This window comes from Podarcis raffonei, chromosome 11 (assembly GCF_027172205.1).
Source record: "Podarcis raffonei isolate rPodRaf1 chromosome 11, rPodRaf1.pri, whole genome shotgun sequence".
NCBI classification, from domain to species: domain Eukaryota; kingdom Metazoa; phylum Chordata; class Lepidosauria; order Squamata; family Lacertidae; genus Podarcis; species Podarcis raffonei.
The window spans coordinates 22,785,679-22,802,892 of record NC_070612.1 but is presented as its reverse complement, the minus strand read 5'-3'; the positions used below and the strand labels follow the sequence as shown (position 1 = coordinate 22,802,892).

General features: G+C 40.3%; 2 protein-coding genes across 3 annotated transcripts in view; one reads left to right on the top strand and one right to left on the bottom strand.

Moving 5' to 3' along the window:
* Nucleotides 1-1,062, top strand: part of PLPP1 (phospholipid phosphatase 1) — an 87,062-nt gene extending 86,000 nt beyond the window's left edge. For both annotated transcript variants that reach the window (XM_053409267.1, XM_053409268.1), the window contains exon 6: nt 826-1,062. In XM_053409267.1, coding sequence (XP_053265242.1) covers nt 826-957 — 132 coding nt within the window. In that variant the 3' untranslated portion in view covers nt 958-1,062. The remainder of the gene's footprint in view (nt 1-825) is intronic.
* A 112-nt stretch (nt 1,063-1,174) lies between these two features.
* The window catches only part of MTREX (Mtr4 exosome RNA helicase), a 45,745-nt gene continuing 29,705 nt past the window's right edge, over nt 1,175-17,214 (bottom strand). Inside the window, exons 17-27 of the mRNA XM_053409265.1 lie at nt 17,030-17,202; nt 15,771-15,839; nt 13,378-13,506; nt 11,453-11,563; nt 10,924-11,112; nt 8,777-8,940; nt 7,034-7,139; nt 5,580-5,636; nt 3,802-3,964; nt 1,810-1,914; nt 1,175-1,447 (exon numbers count right to left, since the gene is read on the bottom strand). Coding sequence (XP_053265240.1) covers nt 1,395-1,447; nt 1,810-1,914; nt 3,802-3,964; nt 5,580-5,636; nt 7,034-7,139; nt 8,777-8,940; nt 10,924-11,112; nt 11,453-11,563; nt 13,378-13,506; nt 15,771-15,839; nt 17,030-17,202 — 1,319 coding nt within the window. The 3' untranslated portion in view covers nt 1,175-1,394. The remainder of the gene's footprint in view (nt 1,448-1,809; nt 1,915-3,801; nt 3,965-5,579; nt 5,637-7,033; nt 7,140-8,776; nt 8,941-10,923; nt 11,113-11,452; nt 11,564-13,377; nt 13,507-15,770; nt 15,840-17,029; nt 17,203-17,214) is intronic.

Sequence of the window (17,214 nt, the reverse complement as noted above, 5' to 3'; positions counted from 1 at the left end):
CATGAACCAGAGGCAGCCCTGCAGATGAAGTGTGAGAAGGTTGTAGGCAATCACCTTCTCAAGCTCTGTCTACCTCTCTGTCTGAAAGGCAGGCAATTTGAGCTAGTCGATACCTGTTTTCCAACACTGTAATATACCACCAACTAAACCTCCTGATACAGTGGTATATTACAATGTTGTAAAGGAGGCAGGGAGGAAGAAGGCAATTACTGGCCACGGAGACGATTATTGTCACGGTGTGCAGTTTCTGCCTCTTCCTGTCGGCGTCGGGTGGGAAAAACCGCTTCCTCCTCCAACGCCTGGAGGAAGGAGTCCTGGCTCCACCTGTGCTAAGGCACCCTGTGAACACTTGCCTTGGCAAGAGGTAGCCCACCCACACCCCTGTGCAAAGGTGATCCAGATGCACAGCTTCTTTAAACTGCTCTGCTGAGGGAGTGCACTCTGGCTTGTGGGGATGGTTTAAGGAAGCCTGCTTCTCAGCTGAATAAGCCATCCACCTCCAGCTCGTGGGAGTGTGGAGAAGTTTAAAAAAACTATCTGCTGTATGGTGTGGCAGAGGGACTCTGGAGCAGTGGCTGCTTCACCTGCAATATACCACCAGGTGAAGCTACCATTGTGCTGTGGCCCTCAGCTCCCCAACCACCACAATGTATTGCCAGCTCAAAATGTCTGAAACCGGTATGGCAATCTGATTGCCATACCAGTTTCAGACAATTTATTGGTATACAGCCCAGACCTATTAGGCATATTTAAAGAATCATTTTGGTGTATTGTCTCTCTCTGACAGCTGTCTCACTGCCTAATGTGTTCAATTTGTTTATCCAGGTTGTGTATGTATCTGATTTCTTCAAAGACAGAGGTCGTACATTTAAACAGAAGGAGGAAGAAGATTCACACACAACCTTACACGAGACACCTACCAGTGGAAATCACTATGGCAGTAATCACCAGCCATGATAAAGTCAACAGCTATTACCCTGTGGAATCTCCCCTTCTATAAAAAGAAAACATCAAGCATTTCTGACCTATGTAAAGAAATAAATTAAATGCCTCTTGAAGGGACTGCTGCTGCTATTATACTTCTTGGATGCTCACTTTACATGTATATAGTAACACTTAGGTATCTAAACTTTAAATCTCTATTGGTTCAGGCTTTTGCTTTAAACACACAGTATTCTGGCTGTTTTTTTTAATTAAAAATAATGTGGTAACACTTATGTACAAACAGCAATGGTATGTAATATGCTTGCTAGCATGAGGCTTATGGTGAAATACATACAAGAATGTTAAGCATCTCTCCTGCTTGGGAAGGATTGGCAGATTCTGTCGCTAACTTTACACTTCTGCCTCTGAAGAATAATTGGTGATGTTCAAACTCCGTGCCAGGACAATACTTATAGGTAAAGACTTGCAGCAAATACAATATCTCTCTTGATTTTGGTAATGCCTGTTAAGGGAAGAAAATAATATGATGTCATAAGAGTAGCTGTACCTATTGCTGATACTAGCAACGGGGATATATTAACAATGCGCCTGAGTTGAAGCTCAGTATCAATTTCAAATTGAGTATCATTTCCCCAGTTTCCATCTCAAATGTGTGTATAACTAGTTTGAGGGGGCTGTGGAGACATCAAGGGCTTTCCAGTTATCTGCTCCATAAAGAATTGGATCACAGCAGATAAAGGATACATGGAACCTACCATTAATACATTAGGGACACTCTGACTTGTTTAAGAAATTTAAAATTGCCTGTGAAAAGACTCTACATTTCAAGATGCATGCAATTTATAAGAAGCTGAACATACAGACCTTCTGCAAATTTGTTTTCCAGTTCTGTGTTTCCAATGGCCTTTGCTGCTTGACACATCTGTCGAAGCAATTCTTCTAGCCGCCTCATACAGCGTATTATGCTCCCTGCATGAGCAAAAAAGGGCTTGCAGTAAAAGCAGACATTTTCTAATGAGGAATAGCAGATCCTTTTCTACCAGGTAGTTGTAAAGCTGTCTACTCAAGCAGGACTGAAACATCTCAGTCCTATAGTTTTCCCTCAAACAGATAATCATAAGGTCATGAATATTAATTTTCCTAACTTGTGTTATCAGAAAAGATGGGTTCCAACTAACGTTATCACCTAGAAGTCAACCTAAGGCAATGTTTTTAACTTATTCTTCTTGCACAGACTTCTCATTGCAGCTCTCAGGCTACCCCATCATAAGAAGCAGGGTACCAAGCTTCCTTCTTCCTAACCTCCTGCATATTTTTGTAGTGTGTACATGAAGGAAATGAATGGCTTCATTTCAAAGATTATGGGATACATTTAGATACATGGTGGAGCAGGTATAAGGTGCGGAAATCTATAGGCTAGGAATGTGTGTTCTTCTCAGTTTGTAAGTTAAAAAGAAATGAAATCGAGGTTTTATCAGCCAGTCTCAGCAAGAGATTAAATTTAATCATTTGATTCCGGATCCAGCAACTCTAGTAAAAAGCCACCTGGAGTCAATTACCAAAAAGACAGAAGTCTGAGCCAAAAGAAGCTGGGATATATCCTCCAAGGGTTTGCTGCATGCTGTATTCTGAGCAAACCATCACTTTGGTTGTATAGACTGACTTCTCTTACAGGGCTCATTATGAAAATGCAACCAAGAACACTTTTACATCCACAGAAGCATTTTTGTATGGTTAAAACAGAGGATGTGTGTATGGAGTAAAGGACATTTAAATATACTCCATCTGCCTTTCTGCTAGACATACTGAACTATATGAACTTTCTACTTTCCAGTCTCTCAACCACAACATGATGTACGTGGCCACTGAAATTTCACTTAAGATGGACTTTGTCATGACAAAGAGAAAAAGTGCCTTTCTCTCAGTATTTACTCCTTCTTCTGTTAAAGGGATTGCTTATCTGCCATATGGAAACAAGAATGTGCCATTTACTCTGCGTTTGCAAAAATGGGTGTGATGGTGGTTTGGGGTTATGCTACTATGGTCAGTGCCTTGTCTGTGTTTTATATAATTTCTACCCTACCAATGAAAATTGCTACTGTGGGCAGCTTACAAAGCTTAATTATCCCACCCTGCCTGATGCTGCATGTCAAACTTGGCCCATCGAGCAAGTCTCCGTCTCCAGCTAGCAGCAAAAAGTTCACTTATTGGGCAAGTCTTACTGCTACTACCTATCTGCATGGGAAAGGAGGGTGGGGGAGATTTTTATATGGCATTTGCAAATGCAACCATCCACAGAATTGATTGCCTGCTTCACTGCAACCAAATAAATTGTGTATATGACACAAGTGACTTCAAGCCTCTCTTATTCTTTACCCCCAGTAACATTTCTGCTGTGTCCAAAGTGATGACTGCTACAGCACACAATCCATGCCATCATTGCAAAGATAGCAGAAATGGCTAGTAGCTGGGAAGCAATCGAAGCACCTGAGAAAAGGTGCAACAACAACTTCTCATTCTCCCTCTTGTACCAACCACACAAGGTTAAAAGACAGCTTTGATCCTATGCATAGTTAACATTTGAGTAGACTTCACTGAATTCAGTGGAACCAAGGATCAGGCTGTCTACATTTGTGCACATTGAGAGCTACTGAACACAAGGGACACACTGGGGAGAAAGAGAAAAAAGAATAGGAGCAGAAAGCATGCCATGGGGAGGAGAGACAAAAGAGAAAGATTCTCCCACGGGCTGCTGATTAGGAGGCCTCAGTGGAGGGGACTGTTGTCATGCAAACAACTGTACTATCCTACCATCCCACACCTCGGATGCATTAGTAGTAATACAAGTGCACGTACCTTCAAAGACATCTGTCATTTTGCATATGTGAGCAAACGTTGCTCCATTGGCCCATGTGTGCACGACATCCATCAAGTTCGGCCTAAACGAATTCAGGTAGTTTTCCTCGTCGATTTCCAATTTAGCTTCTGCCGACACTTTAGCGATTCTTTTTGCACATTCCTTTAAAGAGGATTTTGAAAATTCGAGACAAACCAAATGAAAGTTATCTTCCTGAAATATGCACGCCAGCCAATTGACTGTTAACAAGCTGAGATTATTATTTTCAGTGGCAGCAGCGCTAGATTTATATGGCCCGCTTGTTCCGTAGGTAGCTTACAAAAGAACAAGAAAATGCAATGTTCAAAAACAAGATTAAAAACATCATTCCTGATAAGGGAAAATACAACTGACAAGAAGCTCAATTTGAAAAAGAAAACAACTTGCACAGAAAGCTAAGACTCTGTTGACACATTAGTTGTATAAAAAGCCTGGAGAAATACAAAGGTCTGGTGCTAAAAAGACTATAGAGCCAGGAGAGCTGCTCCATGGAGTCAACTTCCCAGTCAGGGTGCCATGGGCAAGAAGCTACACTTCCCAGCAGCCACCCACTTCACCTCATTTCCCAGGGCCACCTAGACCAAGGTCTCTGTCGAGTAACTTAAGGCCCACGCAGGTACATGAAGGGAAATAAGAAGAAGAAGAAGAAGAGGAGGAGGAGTTTGGATTTGATATCCCGCCTTTCACTCCCTTTAAGGAGTCTCAAAGCGGCTAACATTCTCCTTTCCCTTCCTCCCCCACAACAAACACTCTGTGAGGTGAGTGGGGCTGAGAGACTTCAGAGAAGTATGACTAGCCCAAGGTCACCCAGCAGCTGCATGTGGAGGAGCGGAGACACAAACCCGGTTCCCCAGATTACGAGACTACCGCTCTTAACCACTACACCACACTGGCACACTGATTGTGTTGCCTCATACATACCTGCTTCACTCCTCCCTTCAAACAAGTGAGCAAGCCAGGAACACATCAGATAGTGATCATTTTCCTTTACATCTAAACCAGGAAGCTATGACTAACGGCATCCAAACAAGTCAGGACATTAAGACAAATTTAAACCACCTTGGTTTGTTCATTTATCATACCTTCCAGTTTGGATGTAATAGGAAACTAGTTGACTTGAGTTTTCCTGGCTCCTGATGAGAGGAGCAGAGCAGCTGTGTGTGAGATGTATGAGGGATAATTGTTTTGCAACATTTATAGATTGATTTCTGATTAAAAATGTCCAGGCAGTTTACAAAGCAGTATCTTGGTTTGTTAATCTAAATGCAGCCACTGAGGAAGTGGAGACTGCCAGACAGATGTCTTCATGGGCCTTCATAAGTAAACACAGAAGAAAATGCTAGTTTAACAGGCTCATGTAGCTCACTGGTATGCAAAAACCATATTGGATAAGTCACTAGTACACAAAAACCCTCACTGGATAAAATATTCCAAAACCCCTCCCCTCATCCTCAAGCTATCTTAATGGTATTAAAATTTAAAGACAAACTTTAAAAGATATCAAGAAAGATTTTGGATTATATCATCCCAAACACCCCATAAAATTTAATTTTTAAATGTACCAAGCTAGCACAATGTGTAGGCATATCAAGAGCTGTGCCGGTGCAATATCTCAAATATATAGTATGGTTTAGGTTGCAGAGCAGGAAAGGGAAGGTAATTGACTTTTAATGGCTTGTAAAACCATTTAGTAATGAATGCGGCATTTCCTATGCCAGAAAAATCTGCTGAAGTTTACCTGCATTTGGCGAAGGGGGCCTGCCAACTGTTCTGTTAGTTTGGGCATTTCACTAGACTGAAAAAAAGATGAAGAAAGCATCAATATCCATTCATTTGGCATTATTTAAATTAATTTATAATTTTTTCTCTAAAGACCACAAGTTATGTAGCTGGTGCACAAAGTCTGAAACAAGCAGAGAACGTGTGGGATCAAATGCGTGGTGGATTGCGCTCATCAATCCTTTAACACTCCTAAGAAAGCTTCTTTTATAGAAAATAGACCAATAATAAGAGTAGTGCCAAACTTCAGTCCAGAATATGGGCCTCTGGACTTCTTTTCAGTGAAATATTATCCCAATGCCAATATCACAACACATAGACTTGGAACAAAAATAAACTTTGAGATTACCACTGAACCACAGAATTTCAAAAATGCTCTTTAGATATTTGACATAGGAGGCAGTGATTACAAATAACTTATCACTGAAAAATGCAACTGAATGATGAGGGGAAAGAAATACTGAACACTGGCCATGCAAAAGTAAAACAGCCTTCACCTTCCTCTTTTATGCAGCTTGCCACATACCCTCAGTACCTGCTCCAGATGATTAGGGAACCCCTCCAGAGCAGATTCTGGGGGGTGCATAGGGGGCTGGAGTGAGAGGAGAGGAAAGCGAAGTCACACACTGAGAGGAAGTCCATCTGCACAACAGTGGATTCCGCCTAAGTTTCTGGTACTTATTTGTTTGGCATTTTCATTTCCGCCTTTCAGAGAAATGTCTTTTTCCTCTCTACTGAATATATGCAATAAACTTTGGGTGTTTCATGTGCACATCCACTTCCGCTTATGTTCTTCAGAGGGGCAGGGGCTCCTTTGGCAGCACTATGGGATGCAATGCAGGACAACACAGCTGTAGGGCGGGGGGAGAACAGAAACCAGAAACTTCTTTGTGAATGTACAGAAGTGCTTTCTTCTCATGCATGAAACTTTCTGGATCCTGACCAATGACACTTTTGGAATGCACTTTATAATATAGGAAAATTAAAATAAAAACAGCTAGGAAAATTAAAATAAAAACTGAGTTTTTAAAAAATCATTTTGAGACAAGGAACTCAGTAGGAGAGGTCTTGATTGTTGTGGGTACCATTTAAACTCCTTTTTTCTCTGCTCTGGTTCTGTCTGCTTGACTGTCTGTTTCCAGCTTCCTCTGGTGTTACTTATCAGGAGAAAATCTCAACCCAGTGAAAGTCCAGGCCTCTCCCGCCCTCCCTGCACGGTAGTGTCTGATCCTGCATGTACCATGCCCATTTTTTTAGCTTAATGAACCTTGAATCTAGGATTGTATATTAGTTTTACAAATGCTTTTTAGCCCCCTTTTCTGACTAGAAAGCAAGGTAGAACAAAACATTCATTTAGATATAAATTACGGCTGATCAAATTTAGGTTTTTCTGGTTATGCAAACTTAACTTACATTTTCTTGAAATACAAAGCAGCTTAGTAAAGCAGTTGCTTGTTCTGCAGATAAGTCATTGAAAAGTCCATTGAACATCATTTCCGTCAGCAACAGCTCATCGGCACTGGAAGAGGAAATGCAATCGACAGGGTTAGATATTTCTTCGTCCTTTTATACATTTGAAAGCAATTCTCTGGAAAACTGATCAGTAGCTTCTGTTCAAAAGGCAGAATAATTAATAATAAAGACATTTAAGCCAGAAAGTGCCCTTCCACTACCACGGAGAAAAAGAGGGGGAGCAAGCAAGCAAGTGAAGTATTTGGATGTCGTCATAACTTTTACAGATGGCATACCAGAAAACTTCAGGGGTCCTGAGAAACAAAATTTGGAAACAAAGGTCAAGATGGATTAGTGTGTCATGTAGTGTTCAGAAGCTGAAACTGGACTTGCTGGAGGAGATTAAGCCAGAAGAACAGAATCTACACTGCACTTTGGTGCCAAAACTATGGGGGTAAGGGTTTTGGCTTGCCAGATGGATCTATCCCCGCTAGCCTCCTCCCATGCGCTCTTCTGGAGATTCACCCAGCCCCCCAGCCAATGTCTGGGAGTGTTTGGGGGAACAGGAGGTGGCCAGTGCATGAGCAGAAGCCCTGGTGCAGGGCCTCCACTAACAACTCACCAGCTGAATCCTGCCCAGTGTATTTTATGAGACTGAAGGGAATAAACAAACTTGGATAAGCATGTTTATTTGGAAAGAAAGAACAAAATTTAAAAAAGGACCATATATCAAGCTTCTAAATAATTTTCTATACTCTAATGGTTACTATTACAAAGTCACAACATATTTTGGGTTAATTCTGCCAAGCTAAACCAAGACACCTCTGATTTTCAGATGTAACATTAGCAAGTTAATAGACAATCATAGAATGATAGAGTTGGAGGGGACCCAGAGGGTCATCTAGTCCCACCCCCTGCAATGTAGGAATCTCAGTGAAAGCATCCATGACAGATGGACACCCAAGCTCATCTTAAGAAGAGGCCACCTCCTGTAATGGAACACTCTGCAGAATCTAAACAATGAACACAAAGAAGTCGCATAAAGTTCCAGATTTCACATTCTTGTTCTGGGTTTGCAGCTTTTTTGTTACCAATTAATAGTGTTGAATATTCAAAATATGTTAAGGTGTTGCTATCAGAGAGTGAGTGCCACTCCTAGATGATTTACACAAACACCATAATATTTGTTTTATAAACTAATATAGGGATCTAAAGAGTAGATACCATGTATCTTTGACATCATATTTCAAAGTGGGATCCAGACAGTGGTTTGAGGTATGCTCACAAACTGGGCCCACCCAGTACAATTTTTGACTTTACTTCCTCTGAGCAGGAGATACCCGGTGCCACCCTGATAAATGGTGGGGTAAAAGTATTTCAAATAAACTGCTTCTGAAAGGACCTGCAATTTCCAAAGTAGTTTGCTTAAGTGGCTATGTGGGGGCTGCTGTTTAGAAGAACACAAACCAAAGCCCTGCTGGGTTCATGGCGTTCTCTGGATCCCAGCCTCATTGTGCATTTCTGTCCTTTAAATTTACTGTGTGTTTCACTTTCAATAACCTAGGATCACTTCAATACTGCCCACCCATATGTTTTAACATGAGATTTCTCCTTAGTGTCAGAATGTCCCACTGTATTACACAGAGGGAAATTGCATACAAACATCTGTTTGCCTGTCTTTTCTACAACAGTAACATATGTTACCTGCTGATTTCACAAGCGACCCGGCCTTTCATCTCTATGACGTCCGAGGAGGTTGCAAAACCCAACCTTCTCAAAACACGTTTACGACACTTGAGCTCATCCATTTGTAAAACAGTCCTGGCTTTCTTCAGTTCTCGTTTTGCTGCTTTAATGTCTACAGCGATCTGAAGTTAAACACAAGCAAAGAGGTGTTACGAGAAATCAGGCATTAAGACACTTTTGACCCTGCCTCCTGGAAAAAAAAACAAAGTTTTATTGTGAATGTAGAACTTCAATCTCCACAGGCCACATATCCACCCATACATCTGCGAAGCAAAGGGAGAAACAGATTTGTGAGCAAGAAAACAAAAAAAGTTAAGAATTTTCTATGGCAATAATGCATTACTATCGTAACTATTGGTAAGATTTCTAGCCCACCCTTCCCCATAACATCCCAGGGCAGGTTAAAACAGTGTGAAAATACAATATTAAAATCAGTTAGAACAGCTTACAATCAAAACAAAGTGGGTATTAGAAATATATTTCCCAGATGTCAATGTCAGAGTAAAGAGGTGGGTCTTAAGCATCATATAATGAAAACAAGAGAATAAAAGGGCCAGGCACCACTCTGTGAGGAGGGAATTCAGAGCTTAGGGGCTGTCTTCTCCTGGGCAACCCCCCCCCCCTTACTGGAACTTCAATGGGTGGCAAAATTACCTAAAGGGCACCATGTGCCAATCTCAATCCCTGACAGAGTATGTAAAAAAGTCGGTGGTCTTTCAGATATTTGGACCTAAGTTATTTAGGGCTTTGAACGCTGAAGTGAGCACTCTGAACTGGTCCCTGAAATAAACTGGTAACAAGCACAGCTGTTTTAAAGCAGGGGTTATATGAGTTCTAAATGATGATTTTGGACCAGTTAAAAGTTTCCAAGGGGAACCCTGTGTGGAATGTGTTGCAATAATCCAACCTGGAAGTTACCAGAGCAAGGAGCAGAGCGACCAAGTCATTTCTGTTGAAAAGGGGGCATATAGCTGCTTGAGCCTCCAGTGATAATGCTGGATCCAGTAGTACCCCCAAGAGGTCCCTTTTAACACTGTCCAGAACAGGCCATCTCCCCACCTACCAGGGAACTCAGGACACATAACACCCATGTTGTATCAGGATTCAGCTTCTACTTATTGGCTCACAACCAGCACATCACTGCTTCTAAGCACTGGTCCACCTGACCCCCTCTCTCAATTCTGATGGGATGGAGCAAGAGATGTATGCTCAAGTATAAGACTACGATTTGAGAAAAAACCAAACAAACCCAGCGGGAATTCTTAGCCCTGTAAAGACTAATTGACACTATCCAGACCACATGAGGCACTACACCAAGATGCCTGCAGACACACTTCCATCAAGGACAAGAGCCAAGTCGTGGGCCTTGTGGGAAAGTGAAAAAACAGTCACCACCAGCCCCAAAACCCTAAGCCTTCCCAATTCTTTATGCCAATCTGATCTGGAAGAATATCAAATACAGCAATTTCTCAGAGCAGCTCTTACGATAATGTTTATACAACTGGTTCTTGTACTCAAATGCAATATTCACATACATGCTTGTAATTAACAAACATACACACAGACATAAATTGTGTCTTTTGCTTTTAATGTTACTCAGAGGTGGCATCGCCCTGCCTGCAAGCATTTTGAAGGAAAAAGTCATGGTGTAGACATGTGAGCACCCTTCATATTAGATGAGATGCATATGTTTTGCTCTCGTTTTAGAGTAAGACTACACAGTGAATCTGCCTTGAGCTTCTGGGTATGAAAGGAAAATCTACCATTTCCAAAAGTGCTTCAGCAATGTGTTTCTGAGAGATATTCCTTCCTCAAATTATCTGGAACTACCACCAATTTACCTGTGTACTTATGTGGCCCACTGCTTTAAGGCTAATGGAATGATTGACAGGACCGATAACGAGGACAGATTCTTTGACCACCTAGTGCAATATTATCTACTACCTGTCAGCAGATTGGCCAGATGTCTCTCTCGTCACCCCCACCTTTTTTAAACTGGAGATGCTGGGGATTGAATCTGGGATCACCTGTATGCAAAATGGGTACTCTTATCACCCAATTATTGTCCCTCCAAAATAAGATGCACTTGAAAAGCTTTTCCTTACCTGTGCTTTTCTCTCACAAAGTTTGTACACAGTTTCCAAATTAGAATCATTGTGAAGAGGGTGAGAATACATCCTGTGCTCAAAGGCTTCTATTTTTTGGATTACTTTCTTCAGACCTGGATCTTTAATGCCCATGTCATCAATAGGATCCAGCAAAGGAACACCGTCAGGGAACCGTTTCTGCACCTCCTTAAAAGAAAAGACAGATAAAAGCAAATGTTAGGATCTGGTGCTTTTTTTTAAAGTGTTTAAAAGTATGATCTCTATTGCATCATGGCATAAAGAAGATGCTTTCAGATCTCTGAGAGTTGATATCATGTATTGGTTAACAGACTGGGCTACAAATAATGAACGATTGAGTTCGAATCTCACCTGTGCCATTAACTTATAGTGGTCTTAGGTATCTGATATGGGCAATAACAACACTGACTTATCTTACAATAAGGGTAACAACTAGATCATGAATGTGAAGTACTTTGCTTTTGGAAAAGAAGTGCTATGCAGTTTCAGCTTTTCAAAGTTATAGTACCTGTATTGACTTCAGTACGCTCTGCCTGTTATCAAGAGGCCTCAGGTCTTTGGGTATATATAGGCGAACACTGCTGATTGCTGACAGAAGATGCACCAAAACAGGAACAACCTATTAAAACATATGGTGATGGATGAACTAAAAATGCACATTAATTTCAGATTGCTAAGCAGTTATATTGTTTTGTGCACAGCATACATTGAGCATAGCCTAGACTTCTCTACACGTAGAGTTTTCAGAGATCATGCTACACATGTGTATTTAAATAGTGCCTATTGCATGTGTTAAGAACTACAGCATTCATTTGAGCATTGATTTCCTACGTAGTCTGTTCAATTAGCTTCACAAGTAGTTTTCCTGAAGAGGGGAGGGGGAGAGGCAAGCTCCAAAAATAATAAATTCTGTTTTAAGATATATTGGAAAATGATGACATCTAAATGATGATTTTATATTTACAACTCTGCCTGACAGGAGAACGTCTCCAACTGACCCAAATGGAGTCACTACAATTATCTTCTAACAATGCTCAGTGACAGAATGTGCCTAGCTTGGGGCCAACTGGAATAGTTTCATTATGGCAAAGGCACTTTTTTCTTCTTCTTAAAGTCCACAAAATAAATTGTCAACTCTGTGTTGGAATGAAGTGAAGGGAAAATGTCTTTAATGTTTAATGGGTGCATGAAAAAGGGAACTTTTCTCCTGTCAAGCCAACAAATAGTTTAACAGACTCTCAGAGCCCGCCTAATTTTTTTTTTTTTTAAAGTCAACAGAATATTAAGGGGCAGATCTTGGGATTTACCACTGAAGCCTGCTATAAGCTTGAATAATCTTTTTTTTTCAGGGCAGGGGGAGATGGGGGTTGAAGTAACTTTGCTATGGTTGCTTTAGCCAAAGAGTTCTAAATCACTGTTATGCATCCTCTGTTCTATGTAAACTCACTGTTATGCTGTCAGAGAATGGTTAAGGCACAGAAAAAGGAAGGAAGACAAGCTATGGATGTAAAAGAATCCATCTAGCTACCTAATAGTTCATGCGATATTTCTAAGTCTTGGGATAAAATATACAGACTATAAATTATAGGCCATTTCCCGTTTTTACAAATCACTTGTGAATATAGCTATGTACATTTGAAAGTTAACCCCAAATGATGGAAAAATAACAATAAATGAAAATGCAACAGTTTTTCATTCCTTCTTGGCTAAATGCATTATTAGCCAGGCAAGGAATTGCATATAAGATGGGGGGGGGAGTTATTTGGGGGTTTTTAAAATCCCAAACAAAAACCAATGCATTACATTGCAGAACTGTATGATCAACTCAAATCTAGTTACCAACTGCCTCTTGGAGGGTTGGGGGACTGAATTTGGAATCAGAAGAGTCTGTCAACATTTTTGTGCTGTTTTATAGCATTGTTTTAAAGTCTACTACTTACTGCACATGGCCTTGGGCCATTCTTTAGAAAGACGGCTGGGATATTTTCAGAGCAAGCTGAGCAGCTCAACCCTCGTGGATAATAGCTGGGTTTATCTTAATCTTTTTCCATTTGGTTGTACACCTATTGCATTTATTGTACACATTTATTCCTTCCTACTTTAGGGATGCTCCTTATAGCTATGTGAATAACTTGATCACCCATCTACGCAACAGGGAATGCTGCAAGATGCAATTTCATCGAGTTAGACTTTCACAACCCATAGACCACTGCACCATCTTTTACATCAAAACCACTTCTGTGATTTCCACTGAGAAGCAAACCACTCTTCAGCAAACATTTGAGACCACACTTATCCCCAGGCAGTGACATGGGACCTACTTATTATTATCAATGTATGTCTATCCTTCTTCCATACTTAGGGTTGCCATATTTCAAAAAGTGAAAAGCCATACAATTGTTTTTTTGATTACTTTATGGGCGGAAATCTCACCTGCATCTCCCCTTTTTCATCGGGTTTTGCTGGTTTTGCAGCTTCAGTTGCAGAATTTTTTAAGCTTTCTTTGCTGCAGTGCAGGAGGACTTCAGCAACATAGAGTGGGTCCAACTCACCGGAGTTAGGCTACAGTGGTAGCAAGAAACCAAGTTAGTATGAATAAGGAGTTATTCTTTAACACTAGTAAAAGAAGCGTGAGAAACAAGAATGTTTCCATTAGCTAAGTTCTATATAGCTCCACATGATGTTATTATTCTACATAAACCTGAGAATATTGATATAAATCCACAATAACTCCTTGGCTGAGGTGGACTATAAGGTTCTTGATCAAATGAAGTCAATCTATGCTATGGCAGGTCGTTAAGAATTATTAGCTTTTGCTTGCGAGCCTCTTTCGATCCATAGCTACACAGATCACTCAGTCTATAGCTCTCTGCCATAATTTGACAGGAAATCTGAAGAGGGTCAAAACTCCAGAAAGCTTGAGGATTTTTGAAAATCACAACAGAAGCTCAGTTAGTATATTGAAGATTATGAAATGGTATAAAAGGATACTAGCATAGTTAAAGAACAGAGTCAAAGAACCTCTTAGAGGCAAGAAGGTTTCCTTCATAAAACATATAAAAGCTTAATGAATTATTTGCATCCTTCTTCACTGCGGAAATGGAGGGCAAATTATATAACTGCCAAAATGTTTTTTTCCAAGAAGGGAATCTGAAGAAATGAGGATAGCAGTTTGTGACAAGAGCTAAAGTTCTAGAGCTAGAGCCTTATTGACAAACCTAAAACTGACAAATCACCAGGTCTAAATATTACCCATCCAGGAGTTTCTAAATATACAAAACTGCTTAACTTCTAACAAAAATTATGGATAAGGAAGGACAAAATCCAGTAAAGCAGATTGTTTTAGCAAGCTTAATATGTAGCAATATTGCTGCTTCTCCTAAAGTGACCTGAGTTGTAGATTTGGGCCAACTATTATTTGTGGTAATTGCTGATTTTTGCTTCCCCGCCTACCCCATTTTGACTGGCATGTGCAGAAGGCTCAAGAGAGGACCTGGCCTCTCTTCCCACACTGATTTTGAGGCACTCATGAGGTTCTTGGAAGACCTCCTCCTTCCCCCAAGTTCTAAGCCTAAGAACTTGAGAGATGGGCAACTGTTGTCTCTCTCAAGTCCCAACCAGCACAGTGTGAAGCCAATTCAGAGTTCTCCCAGATGCAAAGAAAACTTGGAAGAGGTGGGGAATTTCACTTTATGCTGGGAGGCACCCAAGGGCCGGTATTTGCCAGAAAGGGATCTGTGGTTACTGTTGCTCACCTAGACCACAATTTAGTTGCCAATGGCTGCGTTTCAAGTATTTATATATAAAAGACAGATACAGCAAAAGCCTGCTGGCAAAGGATCAAATCAGAGGGCAAGAAGTGAAACACCTCACCTCATCACACGGCATGCTATGGATATTTGCGTCTCACTTCCTTTTGAGAAAAGAAAAGAGGCTTTGCTTGACAGGACATAGCATGTGAAGAGGACTATCAGAAGACATTGGAAGAATTTCACACTGTATCACAGATAGCTTTAAAACGGCCAGTTGTAAACAGAAACACATGATTTGTTCCACTATTAGATTACCCAATAATCAAAGTATTTATTCATAAAGACAGTTGTGGATAATACCATCTTAGTTCGTACAAAATATATTTACAGCAGCTGTTTTAATTTTGGTTTAAAGAGCTCTGTTTACTTGTGTCATCTGAACTGCATTTGAAAATGCAACCCATATGTGGAAAAGCAGCTTTAAGCCAACATGTTAAAACATGTGCTGTTTACTCAAACTTGGAACAGGCTGACATATGCATAAAATACTCTAAGGGCACACAAAACAACCAATACCCGGTTACATCATCAGTACTGGCTGCACTTTAAAACAGGTAGCCAAGTATGTCATGCAGAAAACTCCAAAAGGGAGTCTTTTTTAAATTCTGCTGGTAACATACAGCGTGCATTACACAGGGGAAAAGAGAAAGATGCAAGTTAAAATAACAATACAAAGTTAGCCTGTCACCATTTAAAAAAAATATCCAAATTATCTGGGTCCCATCAGTATCTTAAAAATTAATCAAAACAGCAAGTGAGAGTAGGCAGCGCTAGGAAATCTGAGGACATTATTCCTATTTTAAAATAACAAAGAGTTTACATGGCATCTAAATATGAAAAGTTGTTCTAATACTGGAAATTAAAAAAAAGCACAGGGAAATACAGGATTCCTTGAGCAGATGGTAGCATATTAGTTATGAACTCTGAAGTGTCATTTTAAAATATGGCTTTTTTTCCCAGTCAGGTATATATTTATCTACCAGTGGAAGAAAAGGCCTTCGGATTTTGTTTTACCTTCACATTTGATTTCTTGGAGAAGTTCACCACCACGCCCCAGCCAAAGTCATCACCTTCATTTTTCACCTAAAATCAAAATCAAGCTTGTATATAAAGCTGCATCTGAAACAATAATTTATAACATATTCTGACCTTAAGGGAAATTACATCATTTGTAATACAGACGGTTGCAAACGATCACCAAGTCCAGAAGTGAATTTGGAAAGAAAGCTGGTAATTATATTGTTCACTTCAAGGACAGCTGAGAAACCAGTGAAAATTGCACATGCCCAACCCTCTCCCCGCTCCAGCAGAAGCCCTTCTGTCTGTGGGGTGGCAAATGTGGATCCAAGCCAAGAAAATTAACTATCAATAAATGTAACAGCTACATGTGTAAACAGCTGCCAAACAGCAATATGCTGGTCATTTGGGCTGGATTCAAGTAACCAGTCCTGTTAGTGGAAGTCAGCTACTGCAACAGGGCTTTCCCTGTTTCTTATCTCTGCCCCACAACCCATTTGGCTGTGGAGGGGTAGGATAATCCCACAAATAGTGGGCAGTTGGGTGGGATCATTTCATTATCACTTCTCAAGATATATCACATTAATCTCCTATGTAGTGCAATGCCTAGTATTAGAGAGGCAGCAATATGACCCCTAATGGAGCTAGCTGTGCATGGGTGACAGTAGGAAGGTATTTCTTTATAAACAAGACTAGAATTGACTTTTCCAATTTCAGGGGGGAAATGACGAACTAAGATTTATAAATAATATTTTTTCCTAATCATGCTAAATGTCCCGAAACAAACAGATAAAGCAAATACCACACATAAAGCAAAACTCTCAGAAACATACTCCTAACAAAACATACAATTTATATGAATGAGGGAGGGGGGAGGAAACTCTAGATAAAACCAGAACAGAACAAAACACAAATAAATACAAAATTTACAATGTGAACTTCGGAGATACCTCTTCTTTTCTGTGGATATTTTTCTCGGTATGATGACATGTTTTGATATTATTAATAATTTTATTATGCTGCACTGTTTCTGAAATGTTTCATTATATAGTAGTTATTACTATTACTTACAGTTAATAAATGTACCTTGTGCATCTCATTAATGGAGTGTTTAAGACCCACAGGTGCAAAACCCCAACATTATGATGGCATAGGAGCCTCGTAGAAGAACTGGATGGTAAAATGCTTGTGTTTCTACTTTAGCAGAATAATGCACATTACAAAAAATATAGAAGTGGGGGAGGGAAACAACTTACTTTTACCAGCCTCCCTGGCTGTAAAAAGGGCAAGCAGTACTTTGGCTTGTGAATGTACTCTTCTATTTCTTTACCCAGTTTAGCCAGCTGTTGTCTGATTTTATAGTAAATGACCACATTTTCCTCATTTGGAATTTCAATCTCATTGTACTGCTGTTCCAACTTACTGACCTCTGCAAATAAAT